Raw genomic sequence first — 15,033 nt, 5'->3', positions numbered from 1 at the left:
TAAATAAGCAGGGTGACATATACAGCCTTGACACACTCCTTTTCCTATTTGGAACCAGTCTGTTGTTCCATGTCCAGTTCTAACTATTGCTTCCTGACCTGCATATAGGTTTCTCAAGAGGCAGGTCAGGTGGTCTGGTATTCCCATCTCTTTCAGAATTTTCCACAGTTTATTGTGATCCACACAGTCAAAGGCTTTGGCATAGTCAATAAAGCAGAAATAGATGTTTTTCTGGAACTCTCTTGCTTTTTCAATGATCCAGCGGATGTTGGCAGATATTAACATTTGGTTGTCCTCCATTAGCTCCTTAGAAACGTTACTTTCAGGAGCTTATTTACAATGCAATTCATGTAACAGTCATTACATAAATATTTCAGGTTGTTATTTTCTTACTTTATGGAGGTGGGTTAAGGGTAAGGATGAAGTGTTAGTTGCTCAGTCCTGTCTGACTCTTTGCAATCCCCTGGAATGTGGCCCACTAGGCTCCTCCGTCCATGGGATTTCCCAGGCAAGAATACTGCAGTGGGTTGCCATTCCCTTCTCCAGGGGATCTTCCAGACCAAGGGACTGAACCTGGATCTCCTGCATTGCAGGCAGATTCATTACCCTCTGCGCCACCAGAGGAGCCTGAAGGGTGGAGGTGTGTAGACTTGAAGGAGTGTGAACTCTGGATGCAGATCTGGCTTGGACTGCTGGCCCCACACCAAGCTCTCTGTGATGTGGGTGAAATGTTTGGCCACGTCAAACTGACATTTGTAAATATAGGGATGTATCCATAAAGAATATAACAACAGATTAGAATGGAGAGGTTGGCAAATAGGTAGAGTGTTCTGAAGAGTAGAGAAGTAATAGCACGTGTGTGAGGCAGCCACTGTTCCCGAGCATTAATGAAGTCCTAGGAGAATTTCCCCCCAGAGCTGAGATCCAGGACGTGGTGGACAGCAGGGAAGTCCCTGTGGGGCCACAGCCATGGAACTCAGAGGAAGTGTCCTCTAGGGTGGCCGGGAAAGCTATTCATGGGAGGTGAGCCACCGAGAGGTGCGGGCTTAGTGCTGTCTGCTGGACCCTATTGGCTACCACATGCTAGAGGAGCCAGATAGCCCTGACCTTGTGGATCTGGGGCTCCTGAAGCTGTGTGTGCTGGGAGCCTTCTGGGAGCTCTGGAAGCCCCCTCTTTCCTCCTGCCCTGCCTCTCCAGGACCCTCTGCTGGCCAAGCTTAAAGTCTTGTCAAATGGAACAGAGCATGTAGTCAGAGGGTCTGCATACATTTTCTCAGAGCAAGCAATGAAAAGTGAATTTAGGACTGAGAGGTAATACACTGATACCTGGGGAAAAATATATTGATTCTTGACTTTAGGCTTTGTGAGACAGACATTTGCGTGGGGTTTGTTATGTGACGAGTTCTTTGATCAGACATTGAAACTATCGGCTTCCCAGATGGTGCGAGTGGTGAAGAACCTGCCTGCCAGTGCAGGAGATGTAAGAGACACGAGTTTGATCCCTGGGTCAGGAAGATCCCCTGGTGGAGGAAATACTCCAGTATTCTTGCCTGAAGAATCCCATGGACAGAGGAGCCTGGCAGGCTACAGTCCATGCAGTCTCAAAGAGTTGGATGCTACTGAAGTAAAGTTATGACCAACCTAGATAGCATATTGAAAAGCAGAGATATTACTTTGACAACAAAGGTCCATCTAGTCAAGGCTATGGTTTTTCCAGTGGTCATGTATGGATGTGAGAGTTGGACTGTGAAGAAAGCTGAGCACTGAAGAATTGATGCTTTTGAACTGTGGTGTTGGAGAAGACTCTTGAGAGTCCCTTGGACTGCAAAAAGATCCAACCAGTCTATTCTAAAGGAGATCGGTCCTGGGTGTTCATTGGAAGGACTGATGCTAAAGCTGAAACTCCAGTACTTTGGCCACCTCATGCAAAGAGTTGACTCATTGGAAAAGACTCTGATGCTGGGAGGGATTGGGGGCAGGAGGAGAAGGGGATGACAGAGGATGAGATGGCTGGATGGCATCACCAAATCCATGGACATGAGTTTGAGTAAACTCCGGGAGTTGGTGATGGACAGGGAGGCCTGGTGTGCTGCAATTCATCGGGTCGCAAAGAGTCGGACACGACTGAGCGACTGATCTGAACTGAACTGAACTGAAGTGATTCAGCATCCACACACACATTGAGAGTATAGTCTTATGCTGGTTGTGAGGATTAGATGAAATAATGACTCTGTTTTCTGAAGCAGAATCTGGCTAGCATGTGATGGATGTTCAGGAAATTGGGGTCTTTGCAGATCACAGGTCACTTCACAGAACACAGGGCACTCACATCATAGAGTTGAGCAGTAACTTCAAGCTAAACGAAGGGTCCCAGGTAATGGTTTTTACCCCCACACCTTAAAGGCCACAGGAGCACCTTTTGAAAGATCATAGAGTCAGTTTTCTAAACCCAGACACCACCCTTTTCAAAATCAGATAGAACAGAAATGAAAAAGGCCAGTGTATCTCAGTAGAGATAAATGTGGTTTATGAAGTGTGTGTATACATGTGATGGGTTACGGTGTCATGACTATGGGTCACAATCAAAGAATATCTAGATACTGCTCCAGAGGGTGGGTTCTGATCCCTGACGGTTTGGTTTCTTTTGTCTTCTCTCCAGTTCTGGAGCTTTAGTAGGATATGGAGTGATCTTGTGAAAGAATTTTTAAGTTTCCTTTGGGGAAAAAGTGGACCATCCACTCAGTTATAACCTGTGTCTTGACGATGGCATACTACTCTTGGTCCTACTGAGTAATTCTCTGCTGTTCCAAAGAAGGGCTTCCCTGGTGGCTCAGTGGTGAAGAATCTGCCTGCCATGAGATGTGGGTTTGATCCCTGGGTTGGGAAGGAAATGGTAACCCTTTCCAGTGTTCTTGCCTGGCAAATCCCATGGACAGAGGAGCCTGGTGGGCTACAGTCCACAGGGTCGCAAAGAGTCGGTCATGACTAAGTGACTAAACAACAGCAGCAAATTCCTAAGAAAGAAGAAAGATAAATCCCCTTCAATATGCAAATGATAATATTTTATTTTCATAAATCATGAATGACCTTTATAGACAACTAGCTTTACTATCTTAATTATTGCCAGAAAGAAAAAAAAAAGACTAACTTTTCTAAAAGCAAAAACCATAATTTGAAAGGAGACTTCATTAACATTTAGCTGGCTTATAGTTTTCAGCCTTAATAAAAAAAAACGAACATGTTCAGTGATTTTGTCACATTTGGAGCTGATTCATCTTGGAACACATCAGGACAGGGCTGGGTGTTTTTGAAAACAATTGAGATTGTTTTCATTGTTTAAGTGGATATTACAGTGAGAAAAAAATGTAGGCAAAATTATTGTGGCCAGATTCTGCACAGAGCTTTGGGAAATTCATCATCTGTGTTTCTGAAAAAGCATTTATTGGGTGCCTACCATGTACAGACCAGCCCTCTGGTGACTCAGACAGTAAAGAATCTGACTGCAATTCGGGAGACCCAGGTTCAATCCCTGGGTTGGGAAGATCCCCTGGAGAAGGAAATGGCAACCCACTCCAGTATTCTTGCCTGGGAAATCCCATGGACAGAGGAGCCTGGTGAGCTATAGTCCATGGGGTCGCAAAGAGTCAGACATGACTGAGTGAATATCACTTTCACTTTACCATGTACTAGCTCTCAGGAATATCAAGATGACTAAGAGTTATAATGATCTAAATGCTTTTTGAGGGGATTCCCTGGTGGTCCATTGGTTAGGACTCTTGTGTTTTCACTGCCAAGGACATGGGTTCAAGCCCTGGTTGGGGAACAAAAAGATCCCACAAGCTGGGGCAGCATGGCCAAAATAATGAAAATAAAATAGCTTTTGAGAAGAATTCCTAGGCTTCTAGACACCTGTTTCTTTTAAACTCTGAAGTTTTTATAAAACAACAACAACAAAAAACCCATGGTTCCATCTTATTTCTAGAACCTATCGTGCATTGCTTCAGTAATAGCACAGGCTGGCTTCGGGTCTTAGTTGAGGAGTAAACATATAAATTCATGGCAGTCCACTAAGACTTTTTTGAGAGAAGCAATATTCATAAAGACCATTTTGAGGGAGGTTACAGTTTTATCCGAGAATGCTCTGAGCTCCCACTTAATCAAGTTTATCTAATTGAAGTTGGATGACATGCTGTCCTGACATGTTAACAAATGGACCCTAGAATCTGTGGCTCCATTGCGGTGGTTGCTTCTGAGAACTGTGTTCATTAATTCATATTGATTGCTTCATCCTGGTGCCCTGGGAAGAGAGGTCCCTCCCTCTGGATGTAGGATTAGGAGTTGTGTTTCTTTCCAGTTTTTAGTTTGGGAGATACTGTCACACAGTGTTAAGAATGTGGGTTTTCAAGACAGGATGCCTGGGTTCAAGTCTCTGCATCACTGTCTTCAACCTTTGGAAACTTCTGTGCAAGCTCTCAACCCTTCTGTGCCTCATTTTCTGTAACTGTAAAATGGGGATCATGGTACCTATGTTGTTGGGTTGGTGTGAGCGTTGAACAAGTCCTTAGAAATTGTGAAAGTGAGAAAGTAAAAGTGCTAGTCACTCAGAAGTGTCTGACTCTTTGCTACCTCACAGACTGTAGCCCACCAGGCTCCACTATCCATGGAATTCTCCAGGCAAGAATACTGGAGTGGGTTGCCATGCCCTTCTCCATTAGTAAATGGAAACCCCTGTTACTAGCTTTAGTATGTATATTATCATCTCCTAGATACTGTGGATTGTGTAATCAGTCATTATTTCCTCTTGGCACTGGCTACCCCAAAGCTCAGAGTGAAATACATGGCCAGTGAATGAGCCTAATGACTTTTAAAAAAATTATTTGGTGATAATGGGGGAGTCCTCTCCATAATCCTGATATCATCTTATTCTTACTTCCCCCCCCCCCACTACTTTTCTTGCTTTTCAATTTTCACTTTTCTTTAATTGTATTAATTTAATTGGCATGTTACTATGTTGCATTGCCTGGAACAAGCCTTATCATCCTTGTTGTCCGTTACCTGGATATTGACACCCGCTGACGCTTCCTTTCACATAATAGCTCCTTATTCCCTCACAGGTTGTGTGTTGTATGCAGATTTGCTAAGGAAAAGCCTTTCTCAAGGTACAATGGAGGCGCGTGTGTGTATTGATGTAAGAGAGAGAACAACAGAGAAGCAGATCACCACTCATCTGGCTTGCATCACCTTTCCTTCATCACGTATTTGACCTTGGGTTTAGTCCTGATTCGGAGAAGGCAATGGCACCCCACTCCAGTACTCTTGCCTGGAAAATCCCATGGATGGAGGAGCCTGGTGTGCTGCAGTCCATGGGGTTGCTAGGAGTTGGACACGACTGAGTGACTTCACTTTCACTTTTCACTTTCATGCATTGGAGAAGGAAATGGCAACCCACTCCAGTGTTCTTGCCTGGAGAATCCCAGGGACGGGGGAGCCTGTTGGGTTGGTGTCTATGGGGTCACACAGAGTCGGACACGACTGATGTGACTTAGCAGCAGCAGCAGCAGTTAGTCCTGATTCCCCTTCTCAAAAGAGAAATAATTTACCTTGACTGGTGGATGAATATGGTCCAGCTGTGGGCTGTTGGGTGTTGGTCCAATGCCCAGAGTTCTGGAGAAAACTTGGCAATTTGTTGCCAACAGTATTCCTCTACATGATGGTAAGCTGTCCATGTTATCCTGAAACTGCAGGTGACTTATTTTTGGAAAGTCTTCATCTCATGATGTTTCTGGGATTTTGCTTCCTTGTCACATTCTTCACTGGCCCCAAGGCACTCACTTGATAAGCCCAGCAAGCTCTGTTCTTTGCTCTTGTGGTGCCATGGAGAAGTCCACACTGTTCAATTTCCCTGCAGAGTACATGTTACCATTTCTAATTATTTATTCCAGCCACTTGCAGTGCAGTGAACTCCTGAGAGTCCTTGTAGAAGATACAAATGGTAAGGAAGATTTGTTGTTCAGTCACTCAGTTGTGTCTGACCCTTTGCGACCCCATGGACTACAGCACGCCAGGCTTCCCTGTCCCTCTCTATCTCCCAGAGCTTGCTCAAACTCATGTTCATTGAGTCGCTGATGCCATCCAACTATCTCATCCTCTGTCACTCTCTTCTCCTCCTGCCTTCAATCTTTCCTAGCATCAGGGTCTTTTCCAATGAGTTGACTCTTTGCATCAGGTGGCCAGAGTATTGGAGCTTCAGCTTCAGCATCAGTCCTTCCAATGAATATTCAGAGTTGATTTAAGACCTTAGCTTAAATCCTAGTAAGATTATTAGTAATAGCTTTTACTAATTAGTAATAATAATTATTAGTAGTAGTAATAGCTGATACTGGTGGACTTGCTAACTCTGTTAGACCAGCCACACTTGCTGCCGAACTGACTTATCAGAAACACCGAGTGAGATACATGTTATATTCATTTCGTTGGTAAAGACATTGGGGTTCAGAGAGGCTAAATGATTTGTCTACAAACACAAAGTCAGTGGGACAAGAATAAGGAAGTGCCAGGTGTCTGACCCTGGAACCTGTTCACATCATGTCTACCCAGAGTTGCCTTGAAATCGAAAAGCTTCACTGTGCTCTCTATCCCATTGCTGTTGACCTGACTCTTGGCTTATTTCATCTCAGTGGACCACCTTTGCTGTTTTAGGGTTCTGTGTCCGTTGGATGAAGGCCAGTGATGGGTCTCTAGGTGTGTAGGGAGACATAGGTTGGGGCAACAGGAAATCCAGTCTGTGCCACTTCCCGGTGGTTCCATAGTCCTGTGTGGATTCTCTGTTTTCCTTCAAGTGGTAAAAGCAGCTTTATATAATAGGGAAATTATATCCTTGTACCATCATTGTATTAGTCGTTGGAGTTTGCTTCAGCCATACCACCTCTCACCATTGTATTTGCTTATTGGGGAAGGACATGGCAACCCACTCCAGTATTCTTGCCTGGAGAATTCCAGGGACAGAGGAGCCTAGTGGGCTGCCATCTATGGGGTCGCATAGAGTCAGACATGACTGAAGTGATTTAGCAGCAGCAGCAGTGCCAAGAACTGGTTCCTAAACCACATCTTTAACCAGCCTTCCGTTGTTTTGCTGATGCCCCAAGCTATTTCTCACTGCTTAAGATTGCACGGCAGGACTTTCATCAGAGTACTGTCTGTGCTTCCACTGGGGGTCCCTTTTCTGTCAAAATTCATGCTTCCTTCTTTCTTTTGAATATTACAAGTGCTACTGCTGTTTGGGTTTATTCCTGCAGCAGTAAGGCTATTTTCTATATCAAAATTAGGGCTTGCAACCAAGAGAAAATATTTCTCATAAATGTTTGCATAGTCTTCTAACATTTCTTACCCGAAATTGTAAAGTTGTTAGTATTACATGCTTGAAACAAAGCCACTCTGTTTCTGAACTTGTTAAAGCTGAATAAGAGGGAAATATAAATTACCAGTTGTTGTCAAGGTGAAGTATTGAGTTAATGCTGTGTCTTTATAATGAGTTTTCTGTTCCCAACAGAATGTTTAATTGGGCAGTTCTGTTAAAAGCGTTACAGAAGATGGTGTCCAGGGCCACTGGAGCTAGTGACTTAATACAAAGAGTGAAAGAGGAGGGACACTTCTTAAAATGCCCCTATGTCCCTTGAACATCTTTTATCAGTGATTTGGAGGCTGACAGCAAGCATGCTTCATCAAACTTGCAAATAACCCAGACCTAGGTAGGATAACTTAACACCCAAATGACAAAATCAGGATTGCAGAAGCTCTCACCAGGCTGGAGAGATGTACTGACAACAGAGATGGGGTTTAGAAAGGGAAAATGTAGAAAGTCACTTCCCTTATTGCAAAGGGGAGAAGGGGCTCGATGGCAGAGGTATGAGGAAACGTGTGGGATTCCAGGCTCCAGGAATCCCAGGATGGGCCAGCCCTCAGCTCAGGCTGTTGACAGAGCAAGAGGTCAAGGGAAGTAGTCAGTCGAATTGGGGCTGCAGTACTGGGAGTCCCTGGTTTAGATGAGCGTTGATAAACTTGACCGTGTTTAGAACACCTGCCTCCATAGTGAAGGTCTGAGAGCCTTCTAGTGGGAGGGAGGGAGGGAGGGGAGCAAAACATGTTTTGCCTGGAGAAGCAAAAACATAGAACTTGACAGCTCTTTTTAAATAGCTTTCTTGTGTAAGAACGGGGTTTTTTCACTGTTTCTTCACAGGGAAGAGCCAGGATAGATGGGTATACATTTCAGGAAGCTACATTTGGGCCTTTTTAAAGGAATCGTCTACAATCAGAGGGATGTTTTCTAAATTCTGGGTGCCCACCTGTTCAGAGGGCTTCCCAGATTCTGCTTGCTGATACAAGGGATGCCGGAGGTGTGGGTTCTATCCCTGAGTTGGGAAGATTCCCTGGAGATGGAAGTGGCAACCCACTCCAGTATTCTTGCTTGGAGAATCCCATGGACAGAGGAGCCTGATGGGCTACACTCTTTGGGGTCGCAAAGAGTCAGAGGGGACTGAGCACGCACGCACCTGTTCGGAAGCTGTCTGTCTGTCTAGAAGGTTGTAGAATTGATGTAAGCAAGTGGATAGAAATAGGACTATGTCCTATGTCTGAGTGTGTGCAACTACTTTATTATTTTATTTATCTTTTTGCTGCCAGGGCATATGGTACAGCCACAGTGAAATTATATTCTTACACTTGTGTTTTCTTGACCAGACCCTCAATTCTCGTCATTGGCAAGTGATTATAATTAATCTTTTAAATTGATATAATTAATAACATTCTATGATAATGGGCAGTAGAATTTTCATGATAATTAAGATGATTGATATAATCCTTCACTTTGGCAATGTGAAACTTGATGCTATAATGATTCAGGGTAACAAGAGACATTTGAGAGGATGTGGGTGGGACTTTTTGAATCATCAGTGTGTCCCCAGATGCTGAAACAGCGGACCTGCTTTGCATATACTGCATTTTCTTTTATTCTTTGTTTCTTTATTTAAGTAGCTTCATTTTTAGCTTCAACATCCAGCAGATGTTTACCCCATGTTTAATTTTGAATTTATCCTTGCCTTTAAAAATTGTGTGGACTGTAAGCAAATTTTTAATCTCTTTTAATTTTGAGACCTCAAATCTCCAAAGTATTAAAGCAAAACCCGTTTTTGTGTTAGATTTAGAATAATCCTTAGACAAATATTTTTCAAGCAAGGTCTACAATCTCTACTGTTTTGTCCCTGACCAGCATGCCAGTGTTATGATGGAAGTATTTCTCTTTTCATTTTTTGGACAAATTATAATTTTTTTTTTCTTTTGAAGACATATTGAATACCTAGGATGGTTCTATTAAAGTTTTGAACACAAGTCAATTATGCCAACTTCATATGAATCTGGAAAATATGAATTATAAATTTGCTTCATTTTTACTTTCAACTGGGCTGCCCCAGTGCTTTGCGGGTAAAGAATCTACCTGCAATGCAGGAGACACGGGTTCAGTCCCTGGGTCTGGAAGATCCCCTGGAGGAGGGCATGGCAGCTCACTCCAGTATTTTGGCCTGGAGAATCCCATGGCTAGAGGAGCCTGGTGGCCTTCAGTCCAAAGGGTCACAAAGAGTCAGACACAACTGAATGGCTATTATAAAGATGTCAGAATCTTTTGGGGAAACAATGTAATTTAGAATTATTGACAAGGCATGTCTAGTACTCAGATAACACTTACTTAGGATGCAGTGGGGTCAGGGTCAAATTGAGTTGAGCATCAATCGTGGGTTTACGGTTCCCTGCAGTCAATGTAGCTTATCCCAGAGGTCTAGTCATTATTAATATCACTCTCCTTTCTTTTACGTTTTAGGTGGTTGCCTCTTTGATGAGCCTTACAGCACATGTGGATACAGTCAGGCTGTAGATGATGAGTTCAACTGGGAGCAAGTGAACACTTTGACCAAACCAACCTCTGACCCGTGGATGCCATCAGGTTTGCTTTTAGTTTTAAGTTCTCTTTTTATAAACAAAGGTGCAGAAGAGTCTTAATACCACAGTCAGTGTCCCCTGGGTGTTGGTCGAATGAGGGAGGGTATTGGCTTTTGATTTTGGTGGCGAAGGCTGGTTATCTTATGAGGATGGTTCAAGAGAACCAATGACAGAGAGTTGACCCTTGTATCTCTACCTTTAAAGTCTAATTAAAGTTTACTTCCTTTATCTTTGGATTCATCCTTGCTAGATTAATGAGCATCACTCAATGGGATCCTTTCCCAGGAAGCAGAAATTATGGGAAATAGATTGATGTCTCTTCTGGCGAATGTGTCTGGTAGTTAGAACTCTAGCTGGGGAATCCAGATAATAAAGCCTCCATCACAAATAGGAGACCTGGGAAAGTGACTCACCTTGCACCTGGGGAATCTAGGAGGATGCTCGTGGTCTTGAAAGCATTTGGATAAAAAGGTCTGCGTACATGTGCATCCTTTTTCCACTGTAGAAACGCTTAGTAAGTTTTCTGATGAGTGAGAAACATTTGACCAGCTAGATTCTACTTCTTTTTTGCAAGGAAGAGCAGGAAGATGATGACTTACAGACTCTGATCAGTTGGAGGTTGATCATTTTAATAGACACCAGTTTTAGGCTGTGCATTGCCCATCCCTTTAAAATGTTAGATTTGCAGATTCACTTAACAAATGGGGTGATGAGCGTACCCCATTCGGGATTCAAGCTGGAAGAGATGTTATTATATATTGGGTTTCAGATAAAGCACAATTTTTATACTTTTTAAGTGGCTATTGAGGTCTTCATTCATGTATCTAGATTTAGCAGTATTTACATTTATTAAGTAGTCTTGGAAAGGTAGCTTGTGAACATGAAGTAGGTTTAATGGTGTTTGGTGATGCTTTTACAATTATGATGCCCACCACGTTCTTCCCACCTCCTTCCCACATTTAACTCCTTATAACTTCAAAGAGAGGAACCTTGAGCTCCTGAGCACTGTGGTTTCAATTGGACCTCAAATCTATGCTAGTTCTTGGTGACTTCCCCACAGCTGACCATCTCCTCTTCTGTCTCTCTCTTTCTCGTGTAAGTAAGTGCTTTTGAATGTTGTGTTTGAGTCAGTGGTTCTTTAGTTGTTTTTCCAGTCTAATCTGGTTTCATTCTTGTCAGTGATGGGGAGCTGGATGGGGGACATAGCAGCCCCCCTCGGGGGAGCTGACCTTTCCCAAGAGGCTTCTCACCCTGAAGGCCTTTGTTCTCACCTGCTCTTAATGAAAGAGTATGTGTGTGTGGAGTTAGGTGCTTGGCCCTCAAAAGCCAGTAAACAGGCCAGGTTGGTGAAAAGGAAAGTTTGCTTTATTTAAGCAGCAGCAGCAGCAGATGCCAGCAACTGGGAGGAGGAGGGGGAAGGTGGCGGACGTCTGTCCAAAGACTGACTCCCCACCCCAACAAGCAGGGGGTGAGAGCTTTTATAGACGGAGTTGGGAAAGGGGTTACATGCAGAAACAGCACAGTCCTCTCTAACAGTCATCTTCGAATCGGTCATCAGTGGTCTGACCAGCAACACTGTGGTTGTTTTAGGTACAGTTCATCTCAGTTCCAGGGTCCATTTGTTCCCATTTCTTTGCAGTCAGTTCTCAGAAGTGTGGCAGCTCATGTCCTGGGTACAGTCTGGTCATCATGTAGTTAACTTCTTTACCCGGTGCTTTGGTATCTGTAAGACAACTCCTAGGATATGGCTCAGAATATTATCTGTAGCCCCTGAGAAACAACTGAAGGTCCTTGACTATGCTTAATGACTACATTATTATTATTTAGTCTCCTTGGACTGTTTTCCTTTGTTTCAGCATCTCTCACTGCTCTGAATAAACGTATCCTTTGCCTGAAGTTTCCCACAGACAGAAGGCAGGCAGAAGACATGAGACGGGAGAGGGGAGGGGAGGCAAGGACATAGGCTCCTGCTCCATTTCAGTCTCTCTCTAGCCTGGGTCCAGGGAGGTTGGGAGGATACTCAAATTCAGTCTTGGGAGTTTTCTCCACAAGAGTGAACCTGGGTTTTCTTTGTTTATTATTTTCAAATTTGGTGAATATTTTGTAATTCTCCACAGTAGGTACTTGGTTTCATTTTCGTGGTCCTTTAGATTGAAGCCTGACTTGGAAACGCCGACTTTTACAAAAGAGCCTCAGTAATGCTGGATCTTCAGCAGCCTCCGTTGGTTCTATTTTTGTTACAGGATGACCTACCTCTCTCCGCAAAGGAGTGCAAGGAATAGCTTCTTGTTACCATTCATCCTTTTCTTCTTTGTGATGTCCCGTAAGACCATCTCACACCAAGCTGTCCAGGCTTTAAACACAGAAAGGGTGGGTTTCTAGCTGAGGCCATTAGAAAGATGATAACACACTCAAAGACCGTCTGTGCTCCGGAGCAATCGGTTTGTAATTGAAGCAACACAGGTGAAGTGACTTTGCAAAGTTTTGGCCTTTGAAGGCCCTTCTGCCTTTGGAAGCATGAAGTGGAGGCATTTTAAATATTCTTCCTGAATTTATTCTGCTTCTGTTGATTAATAGAAAACTTGGGGATTCATATTAGGACTTCTGCATGTGGGCTCTTAGCTACCCAACTAGGGATGAAACCCACGCCTTCTTCATCGGAAGGCACAATCCTAACCACTGGGCTGCCAGGGAAGTCCCTATAGCAGGTTCTTATCAGTTATCCATTTTATATTATAGTAATGTGTGTATGTCAATCCCAATATCTAAATTTATCCCTCCCCCTCCTCCACCTTGGTAGCCATAAAGTTTGTTTTCTACAGCTGTGACTGTCTTTCTGTTCTGTAAATAGGGTCATTTGTACCATTTTTTTTGGATTCTGCATGCAAGTGATATCATATCCAATCACTTTATGTATTGCAGTGCATCGTGTGGTTTCACATGTAGACTAAAAGGTATTGATTATTTCATGGTACAGAAACATCCACACAAGTTGACAATGGTTAATGTTTTTTTTTATATTGTTAAAGTATTTGTATTTGGACCTTAGGGCTCCAGTTTTATGAAATGAATATTTAACATGCTCCATATCTTATGTATTAGAAGTGTGATTCTGTTTATAAAAAAATTTAAAGAATAAGTTCATCCATGGGGCTTCCCTGGTGGTCCAGTGGTTAAGAATCCACCTTGCAATGCAGGGAACGTGGGCTCAATCCCCAGTCCAGGAGGATCCCACATGCCATAGAACAGCTAAACCCATGTGCCATGACTACTGAGCCCATGCCACAGTGAGAAACCCGAACTAGAGAGTAAGTCCCACTCGCTGCAACTAGAGAAAGTCTGTGTGCAACAACAAAGACCCCACGCAGCCAAAAACAAACAAATAAATAAATAAAATTTAAAATAGAAAATAATTTCATCCATAATATTGAAAAATTAAAGGCAGCTTACAACCATAGTGAATAGTGAAAGTCGCTCAGTCATGTCCAGCTCTTTGTAACCCCATGGACTATACAGTCCATGGAATTCTCTAGGCCAAAATACTGGAGTGGGTAGCCTTTCCCTTATCCAGGGGATCTTCCCCATCCAGGAATCAAACCAGGGTCTCCTGCATTGCAGGTGGATTCTTTACCAACTGAGCTATCCGGGAAGCCCAAGAAGAAAGGCACTTATATCCCCATGGTATAAATAACCTCTAAAAAGGCTGTAATGAAACAAATGGGGTCTTAGTACTGGGAAAACCTCGGTGCTCTTCCAGCTTGTGCAGTGTGCATCCTGGCAACCTCGCGTGGCCCCCACATCTTGGTTTTACGTAACTCAAATTGGGAATGGCAGGCTTGCCGATCTTCATGTAGGTGCTGTGAGTGAGGATTAAGTCATTTCCGTGGCTGCCCATGTGAAAGGCAGAGAGAGGCCCGTGCAGGATGTAGGAGCAAGGTAGACTCTTAGCACGATGACCCAGAAAATAGAAAAAAAAATTGCCTGCATATATTTGTTTTGGGAAAGATGATAGATTGACAGTCAGAGGAACTGCAGTTTCCTCTTGGGGCACATTCATCAGGCATACTTTCCTCTTATTAGGGAAGATGTCCCAGTGTATTCACACTTCAGAGCTTTTACAGGGCTCAGTGAGTGACAAAGACCAGACGACTTTGGGCTTGAAAAGACATGTTTCCTCCTTAAATTTCAATGTGTATCTAGTGGGTAATATTTTTGGCACAGAGCAGTCACACAGTTGTTTAATTATCTCATTCATTCTTTGAATCTGTCAACATTCACAAATATTTATTGAACACCTGCTATGTACAAGGCATCGTTCTAGAGGCTTGGGCTTTGTCACTGAGTGAACCCAATAAGGATGCTTTCCCTAACAGTGCTCCCACATTCTGGTGAAATGATTCTTGCGTTGCCAAAAGACCAGATCCTATAAGACCATGTTTCCCCTCACTCATTAATGACTTTCTGGATGTAAAAATGTAAAAGGTAATAAACAATTCAGTTCATCAGACTCAGCACAGGGTAGCATCAAATTTAGCTTTCTTGGCTGTGCTATCTCTTAAAAAGACACAAAAAACAAAAGCCGAGCCCCCCGCCCCCAACAAAAATCAAAATCTCAGGCAAGTAGCAGCACAGTGTCTTCTGGTAATTCTCCCTTATCAACCAAAGTAATCTTGTGCACCCAGATAACTCCTAGCCATTGCTAGCACTTACTTCTTTGCTGTGCATCCTCTGATTTTTGTGATGGCCTTGGGAGGTCAGATGGCATTATCTCTGTTTTACACCTTATTAGGACTCAAGTTCGGAGAAGGCAATGGCAACCCACTCCAATACTCTCGCCTGGAAAATCCCATGGATGGAGGGGCCTGGTGGGCTGCAGTCCATGGGGTCCCTAGGAGTCGGACATGACTGAGTGACTTCACTTTCACTTTCATGCATTGGAGAAGGAAATGGCAACCCACTCCAGTGTTCTTGCCTGGAGAATCCCAGGGACGGGGGAGCCTGGTGGGCTGCCGTCTATGGGGTTACACAGAGTCCGACACGACT

At 43.6% G+C, this 15,033-nt stretch overlaps 1 protein-coding gene across 1 annotated transcript in view; it reads left to right on the top strand.

Moving 5' to 3' along the window:
• Positions 1 to 9,843: 9,843 nt before the first annotated feature.
• Positions 9,844 to 15,033, top strand: part of PTPRM (protein tyrosine phosphatase, receptor type, M) — a gene marked incomplete at its 5' end in the record, with an annotated part of 499,416 nt that continues 494,226 nt past the window's right edge. Inside the window, one exon of the mRNA XM_010859089.1 lies at positions 9,844 to 9,994. Within this exon, the coding sequence (XP_010857391.1) occupies positions 9,844 to 9,994 (151 nt within the window). The remainder of the gene's footprint in view (positions 9,995 to 15,033) is intronic.

The sequence above is a fragment of the Bison bison genome, unplaced genomic scaffold (genome assembly GCF_000754665.1).
Source record: "Bison bison bison isolate TAMUID 2011002044 unplaced genomic scaffold, Bison_UMD1.0 scf7180017864453, whole genome shotgun sequence".
NCBI classification, from domain to species: Eukaryota; Metazoa; Chordata; class Mammalia; order Artiodactyla; family Bovidae; genus Bison; species Bison bison.
Note: the sequence above shows the minus strand (reverse complement) of the source record. Positions and strands in the feature narration are given on the sequence as shown.